At 45.6% G+C, this 23,023-nt stretch overlaps 1 protein-coding gene across 1 annotated transcript; it reads left to right on the top strand.

The window, feature by feature from the left end:
- Positions 1-1,018: 1,018 nt before the first annotated feature.
- Positions 1,019-17,683, top strand: LOC125757588 (uncharacterized). Its single transcript, XM_049413171.1, has 2 exons — positions 1,019-1,121; positions 17,467-17,683. The coding sequence occupies exons 1-2, from the start codon at positions 1,020-1,022 to the stop codon at positions 17,665-17,667; spliced, it is 303 nt and encodes a 100-aa protein (XP_049269128.1). The 5' UTR covers position 1,019; the 3' UTR covers positions 17,668-17,683.
- The last annotated feature ends 5,340 nt before the right edge of the window (positions 17,684-23,023 follow it).

Below are 23,023 nucleotides of genomic sequence, written 5' to 3'. Positions count from 1 at the left end.
ACGGTTTTGTGCATAAGCGCTTAGTGCTACATTATATAGATATATAATAACAAATTTGCGAATGTATCGAAGTATCTTAACATACAATTAGAGTGTATCGTATCGCATCCAATCAGCTTTGTGGTATCTTGTATCTGTATATCCAATACTTCTTGCCTGAGTATCTTGTATCGTATCACGATACAATTTCAAAGTATCTTTGCCCAGCCCTGACGCTAGACACGATGAACCAGACAAAAACAGGCAGCTCTGTTTGCGCAGACAAAGAAGAGTGTGAGAAGTCACAGGCTTCCAGAAGATATTCATAGTAGAGAACAGCGCGATACAACGAAGACAAGAAAGACCAAACAGGCCAGCGCTGACTACCGACAGCTGCCTTGTTGGTAATCAACAAACTAGTCCTGTTTGGTCTTTCTTGTCTTCATTGTATCGGGCTGGTTTCTACTATGAATATCCACCAACAAGCTCAAGTTCGCACACTTTGAAAGCCCAGAAGATATTGTTTCGTTTGTGGAAGGAAGGGGGCACTCCTTAACTAGTCAAAGGAGTCTCTAACCTCACGGGTGGTACCAGGGAAAATAAGGCGAGGAAGGCGGGGGGGGGGAGGTCATATGTTGGATCAGCCTTGGGTGTGGGGGCATCCTCCTACTGGTCGTGATCTTAAGCGGGCGACGCCCGCCTCCCCCCCACCCCCCGCTTCCGGAACCTCTGCCCCCTTACGTGCGTTAGCATTGAACACTATATCTCGGAAATATCGTATGTGCATAAGAGTTCCACCTGCGTCTCCATTCTGCGCATGCACAGTGAGACGCATTTAACGCTAACGCTAAAACCTCGTGTTTACTGCTTTTAGCTATACTAAAACTGTATACTGAACCGCGGCGCTATGTGTTTCCTTTATTTCTGAAATACGGATTGCGAGTGTCAGCACAATGTGTGTGCCTTAACCTACGCAGTTATACGACTCTTTTCCAGTAATATTTTATTTTCTACTTTCCTTCCCACGAACAGTAATGCCCATGACGGCACTCGTCCTGATCGTGAGTGGTATCGCAGTCATCCTGGCGTCACTCATCATGATCTGCTACTGCATGGCTCGCCTTCGGACTCAGCTACAGAGGGTACGCAGATTCTAGGGTGCCTCGATGTGTGTGCCTCTTCCGCTAAAGGGTGGAGACACTGCTTTTGTGGGCGCCATATAGGTTCAAACGTTCCCATTCGCTGGCACTGCCTGGCATGCACTGATGGAGCGCTTTCAGTACAATGCGCGGAAATTTGGCTCAGTTTGTCCGTTCAGACGGTAGGGCTTGCCCATATATTGTTAGTAACTAATAGATTAGGCGTTTGTTATTAAACGCGAAGCATTTCACGGTGAACCAAAGGCATTTTGAGCGTATCGACTATCTGGCCGCGTAGGTCTTCGTGCCCTCACGACCGTTTGATTAATTTGATGTATGCCGAATTTGGCATGGCATGACAAGAGCGTATGACGAACATATGTCACTGGTCATCACACGAAAATCATGTCATGTACGTCGTGACATACATGACCCGGTCATGGTGCTCTAGCGGCCGTTTTATTAACTTGATGAATACCAAAATTGGCATGGCATAACAAGAGCGTATGACGAACATAAGTGACTGGTCAGAACATGAAAATCATGTCATGCATGTCATGTACGTCATGACATACATGACCTGGTCGTAGTGCTCTAGCAGAGGTCGTCGTGGTGCTCAGACGTCGAAAAGTTCTGGCGGGAAGTCTTGGCGGGACCTATAGTGTCGTGGTTCGCTTCGCGATGGCATGTCTGAGCTTCTTGTTGTTTTGGCGAGAACGGGTGTCTGACTTCACACGGGTTTGTGATGCTTTTGTCGGGTCAATGTGGATTAGCTTAATCCGCGCTAACCCAGATTGGCTTAATCTGGTTATGCTTAGTCATAAAACTGGCTAAGAAATCTCAGCTTACTCATAATTGACTTGTTCAGGATTAGCTTAATCCAGCTGAATCCAGATCGGCTTAATGTGACCATACTGAGTCATCGAACTGGTTACGCAATCTCAAGTTACTCAAAATTGACTTGTTCAGAATTATATTAATCCGGAGTAGCTTGACCCGGCGCAATCTGGATCGGCTTAATGTGGCTCTCGAGCAAGACTGATTTGGGCGAGTTGGTACAAGCTAAGCTGGGGAAACACATGCAGCGCAAAAGAGGACGAAGAGTCTCTATTGCGCTGTGTCAAAAGAAGAAGAATAGCGCCAAACACAAGTTGAAGTAGTGTTTTCAGGACCTTGCAAGTTGTCTGAATTGTCTAAATCATGTGCGATGACAAATAAAGATTCACGGTGGCTCTGCACTACGAAGCATAGGACGCGCTACACGCGACGCGTTTGCAACGTGGTTTACAAGATACTTGTTACCTGTGCGTAGGCGTATCTACCGGGGGCAGGGGGGCGCTAGCCCCCCCACTGAGAAATGTTAGGGGGGCGCAGACTTTCGACCGTGGTCATTGTCGGCTGCAGACTGGGAAACTATTAAGTAAGGCAAAGTTTTACTTGAAGGCAGCATTAACTGATTATGTAAAATAAGTTTCCTACAATTTTGCTGTGACGACTGTCCTCCCTATGTCGTGACCGCGCATTGTAGGCTCTCTGCGGTGCGGGCTGCCTATTCCACGCTCTCGCGCCTTGCGCTCGAGCATTGCAGAGGAGGCTATCGCTATGCAGGGTCTGTACAAGATTACAGCAATCTGTCATGATTTTATTTTGTTCGGCCTGGCCTGAAATTTAAGTAATCGGCGACGCAAATACGGGCGGCAACCAGTAAGCGTTTTATAGCCCGATCAAACGCTCTCCTATTTCAGGAAATTTAGTTTCTTTCAAAACGAATAGCATCGCCACTGTTTCGTATCCAAGCTGCTGTGAGCTGATGAGTGTGCAGAAGTGTCGAGTATTTTAGTTGTGCCGATCCAAGAGAGCTAAAAATGATTCCAACTTTAGTCTCCGATTAGCCTGCTTCACAAGTTGCTCATCATACGGTAGCCTGGAGCGGTCGCGGCGGCTTGTAACAAGGCAGTGGACTCAGCACATTGAAAAGCCCAGCTTTCAAGTTTGCCCTGTAGCTTGATCTATACCTCACAAGGGAGATCATGAGCGTCCATGGTTTTCTGGACTAAGAAGACTGCCCACCTGCGAAGGATTGTGTCCGTTCCTAATAATTTTATTTCTCTCGCTACCTCTCCGTCAGCAACGATGACTTCACAGAGTTTTATATACGCACAAAAACAGATCAACGTCGTTAATACTACAACTGAAAGTATCTGTTATACACATATGAATCCGTCTCGCCCACTGTTATAAGTAGCCGCTGCCAAAGTGGTTGGTGGGCAGCCTTCTTGAATTACGTTCAGAATGAGACACTGTCTGGCTATTCCAAAAAAAATTTAGTTATTGTTCAGCACAGTAATGAGCTGCTTATTGTACACACTTCATTTTAACGCCGCGCGTTTTCGCTGACTTGTGACGTCGCGTAACAAGGAGGCAATTTTATGGCACACCAAAAAATTTTGGTGAATAGCGAAGAACCAATGTCGAACAATACGCCGTAATAAAAAGAGTTTATTTTTTTAACGTAGTCATTCGGAAGTGGTAATTACGCAGTGGATCCCTTACGCGTCATTTGTTGCGTCGTGTTACGAGCAGGTGCTGTGAGCATGACCCAGAGAATTTCGACCAATCATTAACAGCTGACGACCTGTACGGAAGGAAACAATGCGGGGCAGTTTAACGTTATAATCGCCCACATTTTTTCAAAGAATATTTTAGCTTAGACAGAATTACGTAGGCTATTTACTTGGAGTAGCCGGAGGGGAGCAGTAAAGAGCCACTTCGCCGCTTTCCCGTTCGCCCCCCAACCAAGCTGGGAAAAGTAGGAGGGCAAGTAACGACACCTAGCATATAAATTTGTAGTTATTTACAATGTTTTAGTATAAACAACCAGCTCAATGTAGTTTCTATAAATTATAATTGACTGAACTTGGTCTTTTTCTTTAGAAATACTCTATATTAGAGGTCTCTAACAGTAAAGAATTTGGCACTGGCTTATTTTGAAGACTTCTGAGAAGTACCTTGCTTTGTCAGCCACATGTTTTGTCTAATAAGTGAGAACTTAAGGTAGTAGAGTCATAGCAGATTCTTCATACTCACCGTATTTACAACGCGAAACTGAGAGTGTGAAGTTTGCAGATGGAATGCTCAGATGAAGAACATGCTAAAGGTGGCTGTACTTATTAAACTTGGCGATAAAATTTCCAAAATGATATTCAACACTGCTGTGTTATATATATATATATATATATATATATATATATATATATATATATATATAGTGGGGGGCTGGCGTCGCTCACTCTGTCCGCCATATATACACACACACACACACACACACACACACATACATATATATATATATATATATATATATATATATATATATATATATATATATATATATATATGTGTGTGTGTGTGTGTATATATATATATATATATATATATATATATATATATATATATATATATATATATATATATATATATATATATATGTGGCGGACAGAGTGAGCAACGCCTACCCCCCCCACTCGCGAAGGAGTTGGTACGCCACTGTACCTGTGGACACCAATAGATTGGAAGGTGTTTCAATGATGGAACAAAGGAACACAATTTGAATGTGTGCAACAAAACGGGAAGTGTTCTAGCAGAACACTGCAAACGGTGCGGATGTGCACCCATTTTTGAGAACGCACAATTTTTAAGGAACGCAAATGGCAAAATAAAACGTGAAATCGTGGAAACGTTTTTTATCAGGGAAGCAGGTGACAGTTGCGTCAGCAAGCCATCTATTTTGCTCGCTGACGCCGAAATTCACTATCTCAAAGGTTTCATGAAGTTCGTTTGTTTTACCATGTTTTGGTTGGTCATCGTCTTATTTCCATCGATACACTCACATGAATTGTTATCGCTGTAAGAATGCCTGCGCCTCGAAATTGGATTGTTCGGTGTTTGTCTTTTTTTTTTTTTCGCCTGTTGCTTGTTAATCCTCGTTAAGGTCCGGCTGTATTGGTTTTAACTTGTTTGCCTTTTATCTGAGTGTGGAAGAAGCGCGCGCACTGTGTTAATCAACTACACGTGCTAACTCTCACTTACAATGTAGATTGCCTACTTGATGTTTTTGATGTGGCAGTAGTGGTTGGAAAGGTGTGCACGGTGTTGTGTGCTGTAAAAACGAGCGGGTGGTGCAGTAAAGGTGTCAGTTGTAATTTCAGCGACGCTTCCGTTTGGGCTAGTTGGTGTATACTTGGAACATAATGCATGGCTGCGCTAAGGAATAGAAGTACACAGTTGCCTGCGTACCTCTATTACTTGTCCATGTTCTTTAGCGCAGCCATGCATTATGTTCCAAGTAAGTTCAGCGCTCGTCCAGTGTACTGTGCTCCTTCGTCCTCGTCCTCTGTTGCGCTGCGTTTCCCCAGCTTAATGTGGCCATACTCAGTCATCGAACTGGCTACGCAACCTCAAATTACTCAAAATTAGCTTGTTCAAGGTTAGATTAATCCGGATGAGCTTAATCCGGGCTAATCCGGATCGGCTTAATCCGGCGATACTAAGTCCACAACTGGCTGGGCAATCTCAACTTACTCAAGTTGACTTGTTCATGATTACGTTGACAAGAAGGAAAACCGCTGTTTTTCGCAATATCTTGGTTTTACGAAAAACAACGAGTACTTACGCTCTGGTTGGCCGCCGTGGTCAAGGGGATAAAGGGATGCCACCGCCCTTTTTCTTTGTTTGTTGCAGTAGATGTTGACCTTCATGCGAGTGGCACGTCAGTCTGGGCTGTAATCAGCGTTGCTGATAGGTCGGTGAGGCTCCATACAATGTACGTAAAGCTAGCGTAGGCTGTAATCAGAGCGCTGATAGATCAGTGAGGCTAGTGGCAATCGCAAGTTACGACAGTCTGGGTTCTAACATTGTTAACAAGTAGAAGAGTGAGACTGTATATATTTGTCCTGTTTCAATCTTTGTATCTTTATAAGCTCAGTTACATGTATTATTTTGCCTTATCCTAAACGACTTAATCCATCTGATTTCCGCTATTGCCTGCGTGTGAGTTCATCAACGCTGCCGATCACCGTCCAAGATCTCCGTTATCAACGACGAAGAACCACCGAAAACTTTACTCTGATCCATCCACTTGATAGGCATTGTCAACTTGCTCAACATTTACTTGTTCAGGATTAGCTTAATCCAGATTAGCTTATTGGGGATTGACTTATTGTGGCCATACCCGGTCATCCAACCGGCTAGGCAATCTGAACTTACTCAAAATTGACTTGTTCAGGATTAGCTCAATCCGGATGAGGTTAATCCAGCTAAATCCGTATTAACTCAATCCAGTCGAGTGTAATCTACCTCATGGCTAGGCCATCTCATCTTGTTCCGCATTAGCTCAATTGAATTGAATTGAACACAACTTTATTCGGTCCTGCGTATGCGGTCTAGCGATTAGCGTAATCCGACATAATCCAAACTAATCTGGCACAATCTGGCGTAATTGGTGTCGATAAACATTGATTGGCACCGAGTAGTGTTGATTGCCTGGTCATGTTGCCACGCCCGTTTCTTGCTTTATTTTTATAAACTCGAGTTTCACCCGCAAAAGCTGTTAGCAACGCTCGGGACAGACCGCTCGGCAATGTTCGTTGAAGCTTCACGATTGCCCGGGATCGTTCTGAGTTTGAGTTTGAGTTTATTGGTGACATAAGGGTTAGTTACATAATACGTGTATACAGATGAGGGTCCCAGAGTATAAATACTGAAAACGGGACCCTTAGTTAAAAAATACAGCAAAAGTGGATTTTAAAAATTAGCAGAATATTGGTAGGTGGTAAACAAGCGAGAAGAGTTAAAATAGCAGATGAAATAACAGGAAACCAATAACATAGAATGCAAAATGCTAAATACAATATGGAAAGCAATAAATACAATATAGAAAGCAATAATAATATTAATACTATACAGGGCAAAAACTAGCAACAGGCAAGAACAGTTGAAATAACTGTTCTTGCCCTGTTAAAACTGCTAAGATTACGCGCAGGACGCGGATAGTCAAGGTTTTACGAGAGCTTTCGCAAGCGCCAGCGATAACGCTGGACCCTTCGACGCCGCATGTATAAATACCGACGCGCCTTACCGCAGATCAGATTATAGACGGCTGACGCTCTGTTCGCTGCTATCAGTATACAGCGTGAGGATGTAGATGACAGGGGCGTAGCCAGGGGGGGGGGGTTCAAACCCCCCCGAAATTTTTCAATTTTGCTTGCGTATATATACACGCACACATTCATTCATTCATTCTCTTTATTTTCCAGAATAAAACGAAAACATTACATTCTGGATGGTCTCCTGGGCTAAAAGCTGTAATGAAACAGCTTGACTAGGGCCCAGAAGACCAATTACATGGCAACAAGTGACAGGTGAAAATATTTGCACCAAATGTACAAGATATATCACACATGGTACAAAAAAATATTTACAAAAACAAAGCATATAACAATACCCGAGTAAGCGTAACAGGGAATGATTTTTGAATGAACACATTTCTAACAACAAAGAACACTAACAGAATACTCAAATTTATTTACAGAAAAGAAATTTTAATACTACAAGTACAAGGAAAAAAAAACAGCAATAGTACACCTGTAATTCTGGCAGTAAACGACACGAGACAATAATATCAACACAATACAATAATAGAAAAGCATGGTAGCTAATCATAAACAATATACAGTGAAATGTAGTACAATATTAAGAACTAATTAAAATGTACGAATACATTAGTAATTCAGAAATATTTCACGTAATGTATTCAGCGCAGGTTTATGTAAATGTTGATGCTTATTAAGAATACATGGGAGATTATATTTCAATGACTGAAGTTTATAGTCAGTGCGAAAGCGCGGTATGAGCCATCCTCCTACGTTACGAGTATTGATAGCATGACTGTTGCGTTGCACTGCAGCAGTTAACTCAATAAATTGTTTAAATGAAGAAGAACATATGTAAAATGATACATACAAACACACGCACGAACATACATAAAGTATGGTTGAACCCCCCTCCCCCTTCCCGAAAATAATGTCTGGCTACGCCCCTTGGTAGATGTGGTCACTGACCAAGTCAAGGTGAAAAACACAGAGACGTTTCGGGACCCATACGGGTTCGTTCAAAAGAGTGCTAAGCCGGGCTAGTTGGTAAGCGTTCATAGTAAATTTACAGCGCGAAAAAAACGAGAGACAGAAGAAGAAATACTAGACAGGACAAGCGCTAGTATTCCTTCTTCTGTCTCTCGTTTTTTTCGCGCTGTAAATTTACTATGAACGGGTTCCTTGTTCGTACCTTACCAGACGAACTTTCGTCGAACTCTTAACTACATGGTGTACAGCGCTTGTTGCTTGTAGTCTGACCTTACGTTTGCCGGGCACAGGTTCGCCCAAATAGGGAATTTCGTCTTGAACACGCCGACTGCTGCATTCGTCAACGTCACCACCACGTGACACTATCTTAATTATTACGGGTGTAGTGAAGAGGAGCGTCCAGCTCGTGCCTCGCGCAGGACTGGCGATGTGGCTGCAGCGCTGGACATTCCTCTTCACTACAATTCTACTGGCTTAACTGGATTAACTAGGCTTAACTGGCTATATACTGGCTTAACTAGGCTTCTTTAGAGCTTAACATGGCTTAATCCGGCGGCTTAATTCGTATCGATTAGTATCAATCAGTATTCAATGGTATCGGTTAGTACTGATTGAATTGACTAACCTTAATGAGCCTAATATATGGTAACTTGTCTTAACTAGACTTATCCAAGCTTAAATTGGCTTAAGTAGGCATATGCAATTCGGGCCGAATTTCTGTTGACTCCGCACGGCCTAACGAAAAGCTTAACAATTGTTCTGTAATAGCAGCTTCACACGATGATTATGCTAAAGCAGCTATAGCGAGACAAGTATTTAATTCGTGCATGAATTTGTCCACCAGTATGTTCACGGCCAGCGATCAAAATGCACGGCCATACGCTGCGACAAGTCAACAACTAATCTCGGACATCTTGGCACTGTCTGTCGGGTGCCAGCGGTCGCGTTTCACTTGCGCTTCCATTTTTTTCTTCGTTCGCATTTACGAAAGACGCGAGACAGCCGTTTGCCTTTCGCATGTGAAAGAGTACACAGTGGCACACAGCAGCGTGTCATAACGGTCAAAGAACTCACCCAATAGCTTAAACACCAACACGTTTGCAGCGCCGTCCCCGCGCTAGCCACTGCACTCCGCCTGAAACTTTAGAACCAATGTGGCGCCCCGTGAAGAAACGGCGGCGCGGTGTGCGTCAAAAGTTGTCTCCACCCTGGAAGCGGAGGCGCTGGCATCGAGGCACCCTTGCAGATTATTATTACCATCAACATCTAATAACCACAGAGCGCATTATACGGCCCCCCAAAGGGTGCACGCGAGGCATGAACTTGTTGTAAAGCGCTCCGTCCAGTACTATCAGCCTCAATGAAGGCAAAGTTGAGCCTCGGTAAATGACAGCCCCGTGCATGAGAACTAAGAAAGGGAATTTGACTAATACCCGCTTGCAGCGTGAAGCCACAAGGATTTCCTTGTGGCTTCGGATACCGTCGGATACCGTCGGAGACTTAAAGGCAATCTGCAGATCATCCACATAGGTGGAACAGAACAAGTCTCGTGGGATGCCGAGACACGAGGCATTCATTTTTATAATAAAAAGGGTACAACTAAGGACACCACCCTGTGGACAAACTGTTGTGATAGGACATTGCTAACACGAACACGAAATGTTCGGTTCGACAGGTAGCTCCCTATACATTGAGTATTTTACCGCGTGTGCCTAACATTGAAGATCTCTCAATTTTCCAAAGCGTCATGTGGTGTCACAGGCTTCTTGCACATCGAGGAACACAGAGAAAGAATCGCTTATGGACGAAAGCTTCACGACTTTGTGCCTCGATACGTATCAAATGGTCAATGGTGGATCTATCCTCTCGAAAACCGCACTGGTATGGGTCAAGTGATTTGTTTGCTTGGAGCAAGTGTAGCAGCCGCCAGTTTATTATCTTTTTTAAAACCTTGCAGACAACTTGTAAGGGCTATTGGCTTGTAAATGGAAACTGAAGATTGGTCCATGCCTTGTTTTAAAATTGGGATAATAATGGCATTTTTCGGGCAGAGGGAATTTCGCCGGAAGACCATACAGCAGTGTACAGGGAAAGGAGGGTTTTCTGCATTTCAGAGGGTAGGTGCTTCAACCTTTCATATAATGGTCAGAACCTGGGTTGGATTTATTGCAAAAGTTTAGCGATGCCTGTAGCTTAGCTAAGCAGAAAGGTTAGTCGTATGCCTCGTATTTTATACATTTGAGTTCTAGTTTCTGTTTTTCTGTTCTGGCTTTGTGCCGTTGGAAAGCGTGAGAGTAGTGCGACGAGCTGGACACCAGTTCGAAGTGCGCGCCCAGGAAGTTCGCTTGGTCTTCCAAGCTGTCGCCTTGTGTGTTTACAAGAGAGAGTGAACAGGTTTGAGGTGCTGCTACCCTGCTTACCCTGTTACAGATTTAGCCTTCATGTGTACATGAACTGATGTCTGATAAAACTTCTGACAGCTCTCCCTTCTAGCCTCTCGGCGCGCCCTCCGGCCTTGAGACTTTGTTGTTAAAATGGTTAGGATTCTCCGCTGTCGAAGAGTCCCGAAGCAACCTCCATGCTTTGTTTTGCTTATTTCGCGAATTTCGACTCATTCTTCCACCATGGGACACGTCGTTTGCTGAACAGTCCACTTCTCTGTGGAATACACTTGATTGCAACATCAATCTGAAGAGCTGTAACGTAGTGTACGGCTATATCTATGCTTAAGCCACACATATCAGCCCAACTTAGGAGAGTAGCTTTTCGAAACTGTTCCCAATCGGCTTTGTCAGTCTGCCAATTGGGAACCTGTGGAGGACATTCAATCATTATTGAGGCGCTCAGAACTATTGGAAAAGTGGTCACTTCCGTAAGGTTTTCCAATAAAGTACCATTTAGGTAGGCGTAGAAGGAATGGACGTGTAATGCTAAGATCTATGCGCGAGTAGGCTTTGTTTGCGAGGCTATGATATGTTGTCTCTTTCCGATTCCACACAGAGGCGCCGGAAGAGAAAAGGAACTGCTCAATTAGATGACGTCGTGCATCACAGCGAGAATCACCCCATAGACTGCTAATGTGCATTGAATTTTCCAAGAACCAGATAAGGTTATCGTAGTTCATCTATTAGGAACTCGAATTCATATTTATGCAGATGGTATTGCGGATGTGTGTTAAGAGAGCAAATGGTGACGAGTTTATTTAAAAGAACGGCTTGAACAGCCACTGCCTTAAGGGACGTTTGAAGTGGTAAATGTGTACATTATTTCCTTGATTAACTATGACGGCTACACCTCCAGATGACGCCACAGCATCACCGCGGTCTTTTCGGAAATAAACATAGTGGCGAAGAAAGTCGGCGTGTTTGGATTTGAAGTGGGTTTCCTGTACTCACAATACTTTTGGCGAATGTTTGTATAAAAGTTCTTGGACATCGTCGAGGTTTTTATGCAGTCCTCTGACGTTCCATTGTATAATTCGTGTATCGATCTTGATGTAAATTGGTGCTGCGTGTACAAAAAGTGTTGCCTTAGGTTACAGAGCCCTTTCCAGGCCCTGTACATTTTTTGGCGTACTCCAATTAGCTGCGCCGTTTCTTCGGGGTCTTAGGCACCGGAGGTGTGCTGCCTGTATCCGTCACCTCTTCAGAGGTGATGGAGTGGCCGCTCAGCAAGCACGTTCACGGCAGCTTCGTGCCTAACTGCACTGCAGTGGCCCTCTGTCAGGCATGCTTGGGAGTCTGCTGGCCCTGTTTGGCAGGGGGCGGAGCAGCGCAGGTTGCTGCAACCGGGGGCGCTGATAGCGCGACCACAGTCACACTCTGTACGACTCTATAGACCAGAACACAGCGAATTCCATGCGCATCGCCATATTTGCATCGCACGTCGCGCCATCTATCGCACACGCGACGAAACAACACGCGCGGGCTGCCACGCCAGCTGACGCTACACAGAGCAAACGTGAAACTTCCGAAACTCAGCCCGTCGGAGAGCGTGTTTCGCGTCTTTTCTAGCCTGGACATTTTCGCTGATTTTATTGGAACACCAAGAACATCTTCCTCATGCAAGTCCACAATGTATACAGTACGTGCTTAGTGGGCTGCGGAAGCAACCTCGTCAGCTACGTACGCTGTTACATTTGTAAAAAAAAAAACGTTCTCGCTGTAGTACGCGTGAATTGTAATTGCAGTGCAGCTCGCGAAAGAGTGAAACGATGTTTTGCTGCCCCATATTACAAGTTGTGCACAAAGTTTTGTGAAAGCTCATCATTTCAGCATGCATCGCGTAGTAATTAGAGTACGCTTTACGGGTAGTTTCGTGGAACGTAATTTTTGTTTCACGGGCGCTCTTACAATAATGCGTCTTGCTCACAAAAGCGTGCTACCAGAGAGTATAACCTGAAGTATCGTTCAGCGATCCCTTTTGGAAGCTACCTGCGCGATTTTAATCTTGTAACGGGTGCTTTACAAGCGAAACTGTGCTACTCTTAGTTAAGCCGGTTAGCTACGCCTGCGACGTAAAGGACACTGGCGCGAGTACTGTTTACTTACGTGCCAATATATGTATTATGTGCAGCTGGATGCCTCGTGTCCAAATAAATTTGGGGACATCAAACACTGAAATGAAAGCACGAAATTCTGGCCAGCTGTTGAGGAGCACCGTGCCATTTATTACCTTTTGAAGACGAAATCTCGAAGGCGTGGATGCCATCAAAAGCACTAAAGCTTAATACTACGTTGAAAGTGGCAAAGCATGCTGATCGCTTGTGCTTGAAAGCACTACCTTGGACTAGACTTTCGTCAAAGGAAACGCTCAAAGGTATGAAGTGCACCCCCACACAAAGCTCACGCCTGCCTTCAACCCTGCTGCGTGTCACGCAAATTAGGTTCGCAGAATGAAATAGGTGGGCATCACACTGCAGAATACACGCTGTTAGTGTACTTACTCGCGCATTTTCATTCGGCTCCTAGTTTTTTGGCTTGAATCACAGTTATCCACTCGCGGCGAAGCTGAAAACACCGCACCGGCACTATTTCCGTGGCGCGTCGTAATCGTCGCAGACAACGCTAATATCCTCTTGTTGCACAGCTTGTTTTGGCATCCAAAGACGACGCAGTAGTGCCCAGACGAGCTCTTATACGCTGAAGCGGCGTGAACGGGCACTTTTTCGCACTTTAAAGCCTCAGAACTGCAGCTTGCCCTGTTTACTTGGTGCAGCCCGCGCGCACCTTGGCAGCCCCGGTCAGCCCGGCGTCTGGGTGCGAGAGTATCCGCTCGGCTCGCCAGCAGCCTGGGCGCCTGGGCGCCTGGGTGCGAGACAGGCGGGCTCTGGTGTATAGGGCGCCGGAAGATGTGGCGCGGCGCCCCGGCGCGACACATAGGCGTAGGATGGATTGTGGAGTGAGGAGCGTTTACGCACCTCTTGGAAGGACAGGTTGAAGTTAACTTTCAGTTCTATTATTTCCTTCTCTTTGTTCCACGAGGGGCATCATCGTGATTAGGCGGAGTGGTCCTTCATAATTCGCACAACTGGCTGCGGAGGTGCAGCTGTGAGACAAGTGTTCATTGGATGCACATTTCGCGAATATGGCACGCCCTCTGCAGCTTCGCGACCTATGTCCAAAGCACTGGCACAAGCTTACAGTAACCGGTTTCAATGGATTCAGGTAAATTGCTGGTTCCGAAGGTAATTATTATGTGCTTGATTGGGATTTGTTTGTCGTCTCACCTTCCCATTAGTATTTGTACCTTGACAGCGTTCTGGTTGCCATCCTTAAAAGTTCACTTTCACTCAGTTTGAGAAGGTCATCCTCCGAAATGACACTAAGCTCTGTGTTCATTCATCTATGTGAGCCCACTGACACGGGGATGTCCCCAAAAGCTACAAGTTTTGATAGTTTCTCGTGCTGGAGCTTGTCGCGAACTTCTTGAAGAAGATCACAGCTTCCTCTCTTCGTTACTTTATAACCTGGGCCGATCACCTCAGTGAGAGATTTTGACACGAGGAATGGTGAGATCATTCAGACAGCCTTTGTTTCGTGTTGCCTGTGTATAACATGATACTTAGGGAAGAACTGTTTGGGTTGCGCAAAGGTGAATGTCTCATCGGTGCGCACCTTTTCAGGCAGCGATCAGAGAGTGGGGGAAAAGAGTTTACCGTGTGCGGCATTTAAATTTCGACGGCGATGGTGGTCACCCACCCTGGACACCAACAAGGGGACGCCACAAGCTAGAACACTTGAAGTCACCAGCCATATATCGCCGCTTTAACCCAATATAACTATCGAAGGTTGGGCAACTACACAAAGTTAACCCTTGCCGCCAGGAAGGTTGGACGTGGAAGTGAGAAGGAGGCAGGAAAGATAAAAAATGAGAGAGAAAGACGAGCATGAAGGGAGAGAGAGACAGGAAAACGGCGACTGCCGATTTACCCTCGGTAGGTGAGCCCAGGGGTGCCGTCTACGTGAAGCCGGGGCCAAAGGGGTGTGTTGCCTCTGCCGGGGGGGCTTAAAGGTCCAATCATCCGGCGTCGGCTCAACCCCCAGGTACCCCCTTTTCCAGAAACGGCTAAGCCACGCACGCCGAGGTGTGGGAGGGGGTCGAAATCCCATCGTTGGCTCAGGTCCGTAGTGACGCCGCTCACCAAACGCCTGCTTGCGCAGACGCCCCTGCGGCGAAGCAAAGAAAAGGACACCCTTGCCCCTGCCTATCGAAGCTATTTCCTGAGGAGCGCTTGAGGACGGTCACGTTGCACACTCAGACTCCGACAAGGAATGATGACGTTATTCTGACGGCGTCCTAAATTCAGTTGCTTCACGAGCACTATCGCGAGCCAGAATCTAGCAAAAGAGCAAGAATTTCCTACGCTGTGAAAACTTTAGCAGCTGTCAGTTAAAATATCCCTTCGTTCTCTGCTGCAATATTGCTCACGGTCTTCACTACATTTCCGAATAACCAAGTATTGCGCAATCTCAGCTTCACCAAGATATGGAGAGCAGGGCAAAATATATCTGAAAGATGATAGTACCTGTGGTGGGTGCTTCAATCAATTCTTTCGATTGTACCAGAGAAATCCTGAACCATTCGTAGCCAAAACACCTAATCTTTAGTTGCAGAAGTACTGCTCCGTTTCTGTGTGCTTATGATGCTTCCCTAGTGCAGGAGCACACGTTCTGATGTTCTGCGCAAATATCCTGCTGAATTGCTAATGAATGTTGCAGTAAGTTGGTGAGGTAATGATTTCGCGATGTTTATTAGTGGCATTGTAGTAACATCGCTTAGTAATGCTGCATCAACATTGCTGCAGAGAGGGCAATGTTCCATCACATTTGCCAGCTTTGTCATATGTAGCCCAACATTTTGAGCAAAGCGCATCGTTCAAAACATTGCTGCACTGTTGTAGCAACATTACTCACGGCCACCAATCCAAGCACACTGGCGAACTTATTATCAGCGCGACACGTAACTACAAAGAAGAGTCCGAACGCTCCCGTGAACTAGCAGTAGCATGTAAAGAAGCCAAGGTAAAGTTCAAAAATAGTCAGCACTACTCGACATTCCATTGCAATGCAAGACTAAACCTTCAGAGATTCAACGCTGGTCACGAGTTACTATGCGCAATTGGAGCTTGCCGCTTAGCCCCAGCATTGAAGGGCCGTATGAAATTGTCAGTTTTTTCACGAGCTGCCGTGAGCGATAGTGACACAGCCGTCTTTCTTACACCAGCACCGGTCTTCGTCGCGGCGTGTATCTGAGGACAGCTCCAACTAAAATAGAGATCGTGTCAGTGCATGAGCACTGTCTTCTTTTGGGCTGACGCCGTTCAATGAGTCTGTGTTTACGCTGATCGTGCGCCGCGCCGCCGAAATACGACACGTTCTATTTGCGTGTAACGGTAATAACGGTAACTCTGTACACGCTGTTTTCACTTGTGTGGTCTCCATCGTGTCGAGGATGATCTCGACCGACATTCCAGGCAGGGGACGCTTGACGACGCATTTAGCTTCGAGGCAAGAACTGGGACGGTTCGCGAAGGCAGCCACAAGAATGACACATTGCACTTTCGATTACAATAGTTTCACTTACTTAAAACCCTGAAACCGCCTTTGTTTCTTTCAGTTACCTGACAAAATAAGCGCCTGTCCTGTCTGTTATTTGGGAAGTCGTATTTTCAGGGCTATGATACGGCCTTGTGTAGCTTTGTACAATACAAGCGGGTGGGTGGCAATTTCCCCTTTCGTGAGCCTTCCTCCATATTGAAGGATTCCGCAGAACTCATTTACCATGATAAGCAACGCAGACAGGCGAACATCGTTGTAACGATTTAACATTGAGAGCAAGAGTTATACCCGACATTCCTTGTAAGAAATAAAATAGGCACGAACAAATCGGCAATCAGGATGGCGACAAAATACTAAAAACAAAAATGCATTAGTCATTGCCATTTCGGAAGCTGCCAGACAACAGACAGGCAGCTGGAATCGGCGTCTTGCCGCGCTTGCCTATCTTGAACGCCGGAAAAGTGGCGCCACCCTTCATCATCACATGAGCTTCCAAAGCTTTCCGGTTCTGTTCATACGTTTTGGGTGGCGCAACCAGTCAAATGCGCTTTCTTCGCACTGGGTGGCCAAAATTTCCGCAACTTCTTTAACCACTTTGCTAAAAACTGCAGCGCAAAAAAGACACACAGAATAAACAAGACAACAAGGACCAGCTCTGAACTTCAAGGATTTGCCAGTAGAGTTTTTGGAAGTTCAGCACTCGTCTTTCCTGTCTTGTTTCGTCCGCGCGCCTTTCTTTTTTCTTGCGCTACAGTCCTTAGCAAATACGTACAAACACGCCCAAGTCGCCGCATTAATTTCAACCACATTCTTCACCAAATGTTTAATGTGACAATCACAATTTAAAAAAAGCCTATGGTTGTGAATCGTCATGCAATAATTATTTTGTTTTTGCTGCTACCTATGGAGTTTCAGGCCTCTCGCGCACCCCATGTTTATTTGTTACAGCCGATCTCACGGCGGCTCTTTCTTTTCGTTATTAGTGTCACAGAAATGACGCGTGACCAACCAAACTTCCTATTTAGTTCGCTATAGCCGATCACTGCGGCTGTATGAGTGGTCACATTACGAGGTTCAACTGTAGCTAGGCAGCTTTGTTCTCAGCTGCAGTGTAATCAACGCATGCCCGCAATTGTACAAATGACGCAGGCCCTGGAAGAGGAGCGTGCCTACCGGAGCCGCAAAGTGGACTCGTGGTCCGAGGGCCCATACAGCGAGTTCGTGGACACGTATGGCTCCATGATACCCAGGCAGCCGCTATTGTCCAGCGTCTACCAGAGCGGGGACCAGGCAGGACCTTACGCGAGACGTCTGTCCAGCATGCCACGAGCTGTTTCTTACACGCAGTGATTTACGTCCAATTTTTACGAGGATTGTTGATAAATGGTTTACGCATGTACTCTAGCTTCATTTCATTGGCAACACAAGCAAAGCTCTGCAGCTCGGCATATCTGCTTACGCTTTCAATATTGCCACGTGATTGTGACGGCGAAAAATCAAGCTGTACAAACGGTAAAGATTCAGTTCTTTGGTGAACTACCACCCAGCAAAAGGAACACTCACTGTACAAGCAAGCAACACTTGCAATTCAAAAAGATAGCTGCGAGAGAGCCGTCGGTCGCCGATAATCTGGCCGTCGGTCGCCGATAATCTGATCGTCGGGGACACACGTCTGGTTTTATTCTTTATGCATACGGACTACAGATGATTTGCCACAGTTGGTCTGTGCAATTAAAATCAGATGGAGCCACCAGCACCCTGGCCTTGGTGTCCCTGAAACGGGGCCTTGGGCAGCACTGCTCAATACATATTCATCCGCGCCGCGTCGTCTGCTCGGCGTTCTCCATAGTGTCTGCGCTCACGCGTCGAAATGAGCAGACAGCAGCGCCGGAAAAAAAAAATCAATATGGCGGCACCTATCGCAGAGGGTTCCTTCCACCTCGAAATTATCACGTAGTCGTCGTGCGCTGCGTGGTCTGCAAATTCGAAACCTACGCTTGCATTTCTTTATATGTATTTGCATCTATAGAAGCTTCGAGAGTAATGTAATCGTCGTTACTTTATACTGTTTCCAAGATCTACTCTCAAATCCTCGGTGACGAGGCTTAGCAGGCGTAGCTGAACAAACAGCTAGTATGAATAATAACGACTAAACATACCTGGTGCTTTGTGCCAGCGTGAGATGACGCAAAGTGATAGCCGATTTCACAGTATATTTAACGCTGTCAGGGTGGTCGGCAAGTAGCAAGCTCGAGTTCGCACCGAAGCGGGCGGTCGCGTCTGCATGGGTGCTGACATGTTGATCTGTAACAAGCTACTGGCGGCTGCTGATACAATTAAAGGCATACGATGTAAATTGCGAAGTTTAATCAGCATACCACGTATCGCTGCGGCGTTGTACCTGCCAAACAAACGCAAATGTATCAACCTGGTCAACCTTTAGGCAGTTACATATAGAACTATGTTTTGCTGCGCAAGCAAGCATGTGACTTGCTTACACCCTGCTACAACCACCTTGTGTGCCACTGCCGTTTCGCTGGCCCAAGGCCAGTCATGATCACGTTATGAAACATGGCCGCGCCCATGCACCACTGCGGAAAATTGTCTACAGGTTGCGTGCGAGGTTATCCAAGATGGCTGACCGAAAGAGTATAGCAGTGTCCACTGCGTAACCATGTCGTAGTACGTGGGGTTTTTAACGCCTTACGTGCCCCATCGAAAGCAGAAATGGAGCGTAGGCGTCGCGCGTCGGCGGCGTCACCACAAGTGACACAAAAATCATCATCACGTGATAGCATCACCATACGATGTCATAATGACGTTAGAGATTTCCAAGATTTGTGACGTCATCATACCGTCACTATGATAATAAAGCGGCAATAGGGGCTAGTTGGTACGTCTTCATGCTTGTGATGCGCTGCAGGTAGACACAGACCAGAAAAAACGAGGAAACAACAAAGGGTGATGCGCAATCACCCTGTGTTGTTTCCTCGTTTTTTTTTCTGGTTCATGTCTACCTGCAGCGCATCACAAGCATGAAGTCACTGTGATGTCACCATTCCGTCACACAACGGGACGTCATCACATGACATCGTCGCTTGCGCAAAAATAGGTCGATCACGCACAGTTCAAAACCAGGTTATGCACAGAGAGCTTGCAATTATGCGTAGTGGAGCGCAGATGCGGTTAAAAAAAAATTGCACAGGACAGAAAAGACGCCCAGGTCTTTCCTGTCCAGGGCACTTTCTTACGAACCGCTTCTACGCTCCCCTACGCAAGGGGCTCAACCAACCAGCCCAACAGCTCACTATTTTAAAGCTTGCAATGCCTCTGATCCTGGAGGCAGTGCAAAACTCCGTTAGGTGCATAAATCTTTCGGAGGATGAATACATACACTAAGAAAAAGGAAGATGGCTTTCTTTGCAGTCGTCTTAGGCGAATGCACAAGCCTTTTTTCATCCTTCTCGTAGCACGCCGAGTGTATTCTTAATTTTCAGAGCTTATACTCCTCTAATGCGCAGTGCCGCTGTCTTTTAGAAAGCTACTATTGGTAGGTAACTTTATGGGACACCTTGAAACGAAAAAGGGGCGTCTAATCGAAGTCGAACATGTTTTGAAGGCTGCAGCCATCTGTAGTTTATTGTGGCGCCGAGACACGCTGTTACGATTCAATGATTCACGTTCAACGTTAGCCTCATGAACCGAAGTGTATATTTTTACGGAAGCAGTGATATCAGTTAAGTATGCGCGATTCTTCTTCCATGTTGCCGCCGCAGTGGCCGCACATGTGCCCACACCATGCTGGCCTTCACGCCCCGCGTAAATATAAGTACTTAGCGTGCACAACTACAAGTGCATACGGGTTTGTTATGTTACGGCAAATGACGCACTTTGCCACGTCTGAAGGATCCTTGCGTGGCGAAGAGTACCAGAAGCAACTCTGTGGAGTGCAACATTTAAGTTTTCAGTAAGGTAGAGATGTGGGCGAGTTGGAATTGATGCATATTGTAAAGAATCTGCGCGAACAAGACAGAACACGAGAATAGAAGGACACAGTGTGAGCGCTATCTAACAACTGAAGTTTAATGAAACAAAAATGAACACGACGCAAAACAACGCATGCGTGCGCAAAAAATTAAGGTTACGTCAAAGAAATGGTTGAGCTTGCTTACCTCGCAATCTAGTAGACAAACAGACGGCTCATGTATACAATCATTACCCTCGTTTTTTGATAAAGATTCAGCGAGTTCACGCGCCTGTTTGTCTTTATGTTTCTGTAAAATAACAGTGTTCCTGAAGTACGGTTTGCATCCAAATGATCTGCAATGGGCCGAAAGGTGTGATGTCGGCGTTCCCTTTAAAGTGTTACTGTGCTGGCGAAGTCTTCCGTTGATGCATTTGCCGGACTGGCCTATATACACGCTTCCACGGGAGAGGGGGATTCTTTAGGCCACACCAACAGAGCAGGAAACGGCGGGATTGCGATGTTTCACCTTGCAACCTACACCCACTGTTCCTCTAGCCCTCTTTTCAATCGCAGCACAAGCGTTTCCAACGTTTTGATTCGAAGAAAAGAGAATGTCGACGTCAAAACTTTTAGCTATTTTCTTAAACCTATGTGACAGCCGGTATACGTAAGGCATAGTAGCATATTTCCTGGACTTATCGCCTGGTTCAGCGGTTTCAGCCGGGCGGGATTTACACTTCTTGATTAGTCTTTCAGACGCTGACATAAGCAGACGCACGGGAAACCCATCGTTTTTTAGTCGACTAACCTGCTCCTGAAAGCTATCTTTATATTTAGTTACTCTTCTTGTCATTCTGAGGTTATTAAGAATACCATTGCTATGAACTCCTTACAGTCCGCCCTCAAGTAGTCCTGCATACACAAATGTATACTCGACCTTGCTCAAGTGAACACATTCGCTTGAGCAAGGTCGAGAACGGGGCTAGTTGGTAAGGTTCGGTTACATATGAACGAAGAGGGGAGATACAAGGAGCGCTTACTCGCTACCAGAAGGTTTATTAGGCGCTCGTTGTGTTCGTATGTGTTGCTTGCGCTGCCTCAAGGCCTAGTGTCTGGAAAACTTTTTTAAAAAGGGATAAACACTAAAGATTATTAGTCAACATTATAAAGCACGACCATTTGGGCACATGTGAGCACTATTAAGCAAGCGGTAGTTTTTGTTATTTTTTTATAATTAAAAATATCATTAAAATGTGGGTCTTACACGAACACTAATAACTCAAATTTCACTCAATAAAAGAACCAAATTTTTTTAACGACATAAAAAAAGCGTTGACGAGTGCAATGAACCAAACCAAATGCGATCAGATGAATATTAAAACGTAGTGAATAAATAATAAAAAAATTATGCACTAATATTAGGGGCACCTTCGTATAACAGGCAGCCATATTAAATCTCGTGGCATGATTTTACTTATTGCGGTTCATTGCACACCCACTAATGTGATAAGGAAGTGTGTCATGTTTTAGCGGAAAATCTTTATTAGCAAAAACGTTATGATTGTTCGCGCACGGAAATATTCCAAAAATATAAGTTCTGAGAAAATCAACAAAAAAAGATTTGAAGCAGGTGCAGCGCTTACACAAAGTGAGCAGGAGCGCTGAAATCCTCCATATTTCTAGCTAGTTCTTTCCTGGGCTTTATTCTCGTTTGTCTTCGCTTGAACCAACGTTACTAGACTAGGTTCAGTATTCGAACTCCTGTGGCTGCGCGGACCGGCCAACGATTCTCGGATCTGGTGGCGCTGCTGTTCCTTCTTGCACGGGCAGCATGGCGCGGTCGGGGTGGCGTAGCACTCTGTCCGCGGTCGTGCACGTGGTTTGGCGTTGTGTTTACATGCGAGTTTAGGTACATTCTCAGCTTTGCGATCCTCCTACTCTAGCCGCTGTGTGCTGGGTGCGATCAGCAAGTGAACAATGCCGACGTGTGCTGTTCCTAGGTGCACGAGCGGCTATACGACGGATATCAACAAGTCAGCCCGGCATTTCTTCTCCGCTCCCAGCGACGAAACGCTTTGCTCCGCATGGAACAGGTCACTTCCGCGCGCCAACAAAGAGCTCTGGACAAAGTATAAGGTTTGGGACATCTGTTTTCACGATGAATAAAATGAAAATTTTCGAAAGAAAAGCGATCAGGGCAGCAGCAAGATTTTCGCCTTTGGAGAATATCATGAAGTTGAATGTGCAGTTGTCAGCTAAAGATTCAGTGCAGGTCATGGATCGCTGCCGCCAGCGAGGAGCTGGATTTTTCAAACTTCTCTGGGGCAAGTGCAAGCGAAAAGCTCACAAGCATTGCGATGCGCAAAGATGTTGGAGATTAAGTGCCCGCTACTTTTCATTGCAAGTCCCAAAACATATATGGCTTGCTGCGCAGCATGACGCTTATCCCACTTACCACGAGCGGCCTACTCAATCAGATAGTATCAAGCGTACGTTTTGAATATCCACGCCTACAGTACAGCTGCACTTGAAACAATCCATACCTTCTTAAACGACAAGCATGGCCTACAAACGCGAGGAACAGTTGTGCTCGATGAGAATAAACTGAACGATAAGTTTGACGGTCTTGTAAACTTTTCGACTCCAACACGGACAAGGCAGGGCCATACCTGCCGACCACGGTTTAGTTATTATGTTCATCATTCTGTTGCACTTTCACTTGTTCATCCCTCTATACGT

Source organism: Rhipicephalus sanguineus, chromosome 3 (assembly GCF_013339695.2).
Source record: "Rhipicephalus sanguineus isolate Rsan-2018 chromosome 3, BIME_Rsan_1.4, whole genome shotgun sequence".
NCBI classification, from domain to species: Eukaryota; Metazoa; Arthropoda; class Arachnida; order Ixodida; family Ixodidae; genus Rhipicephalus; species Rhipicephalus sanguineus.
The sequence above is the reverse complement of the archived record's forward strand: the minus strand, read 5'-3'. Positions and strand labels throughout refer to the sequence as shown.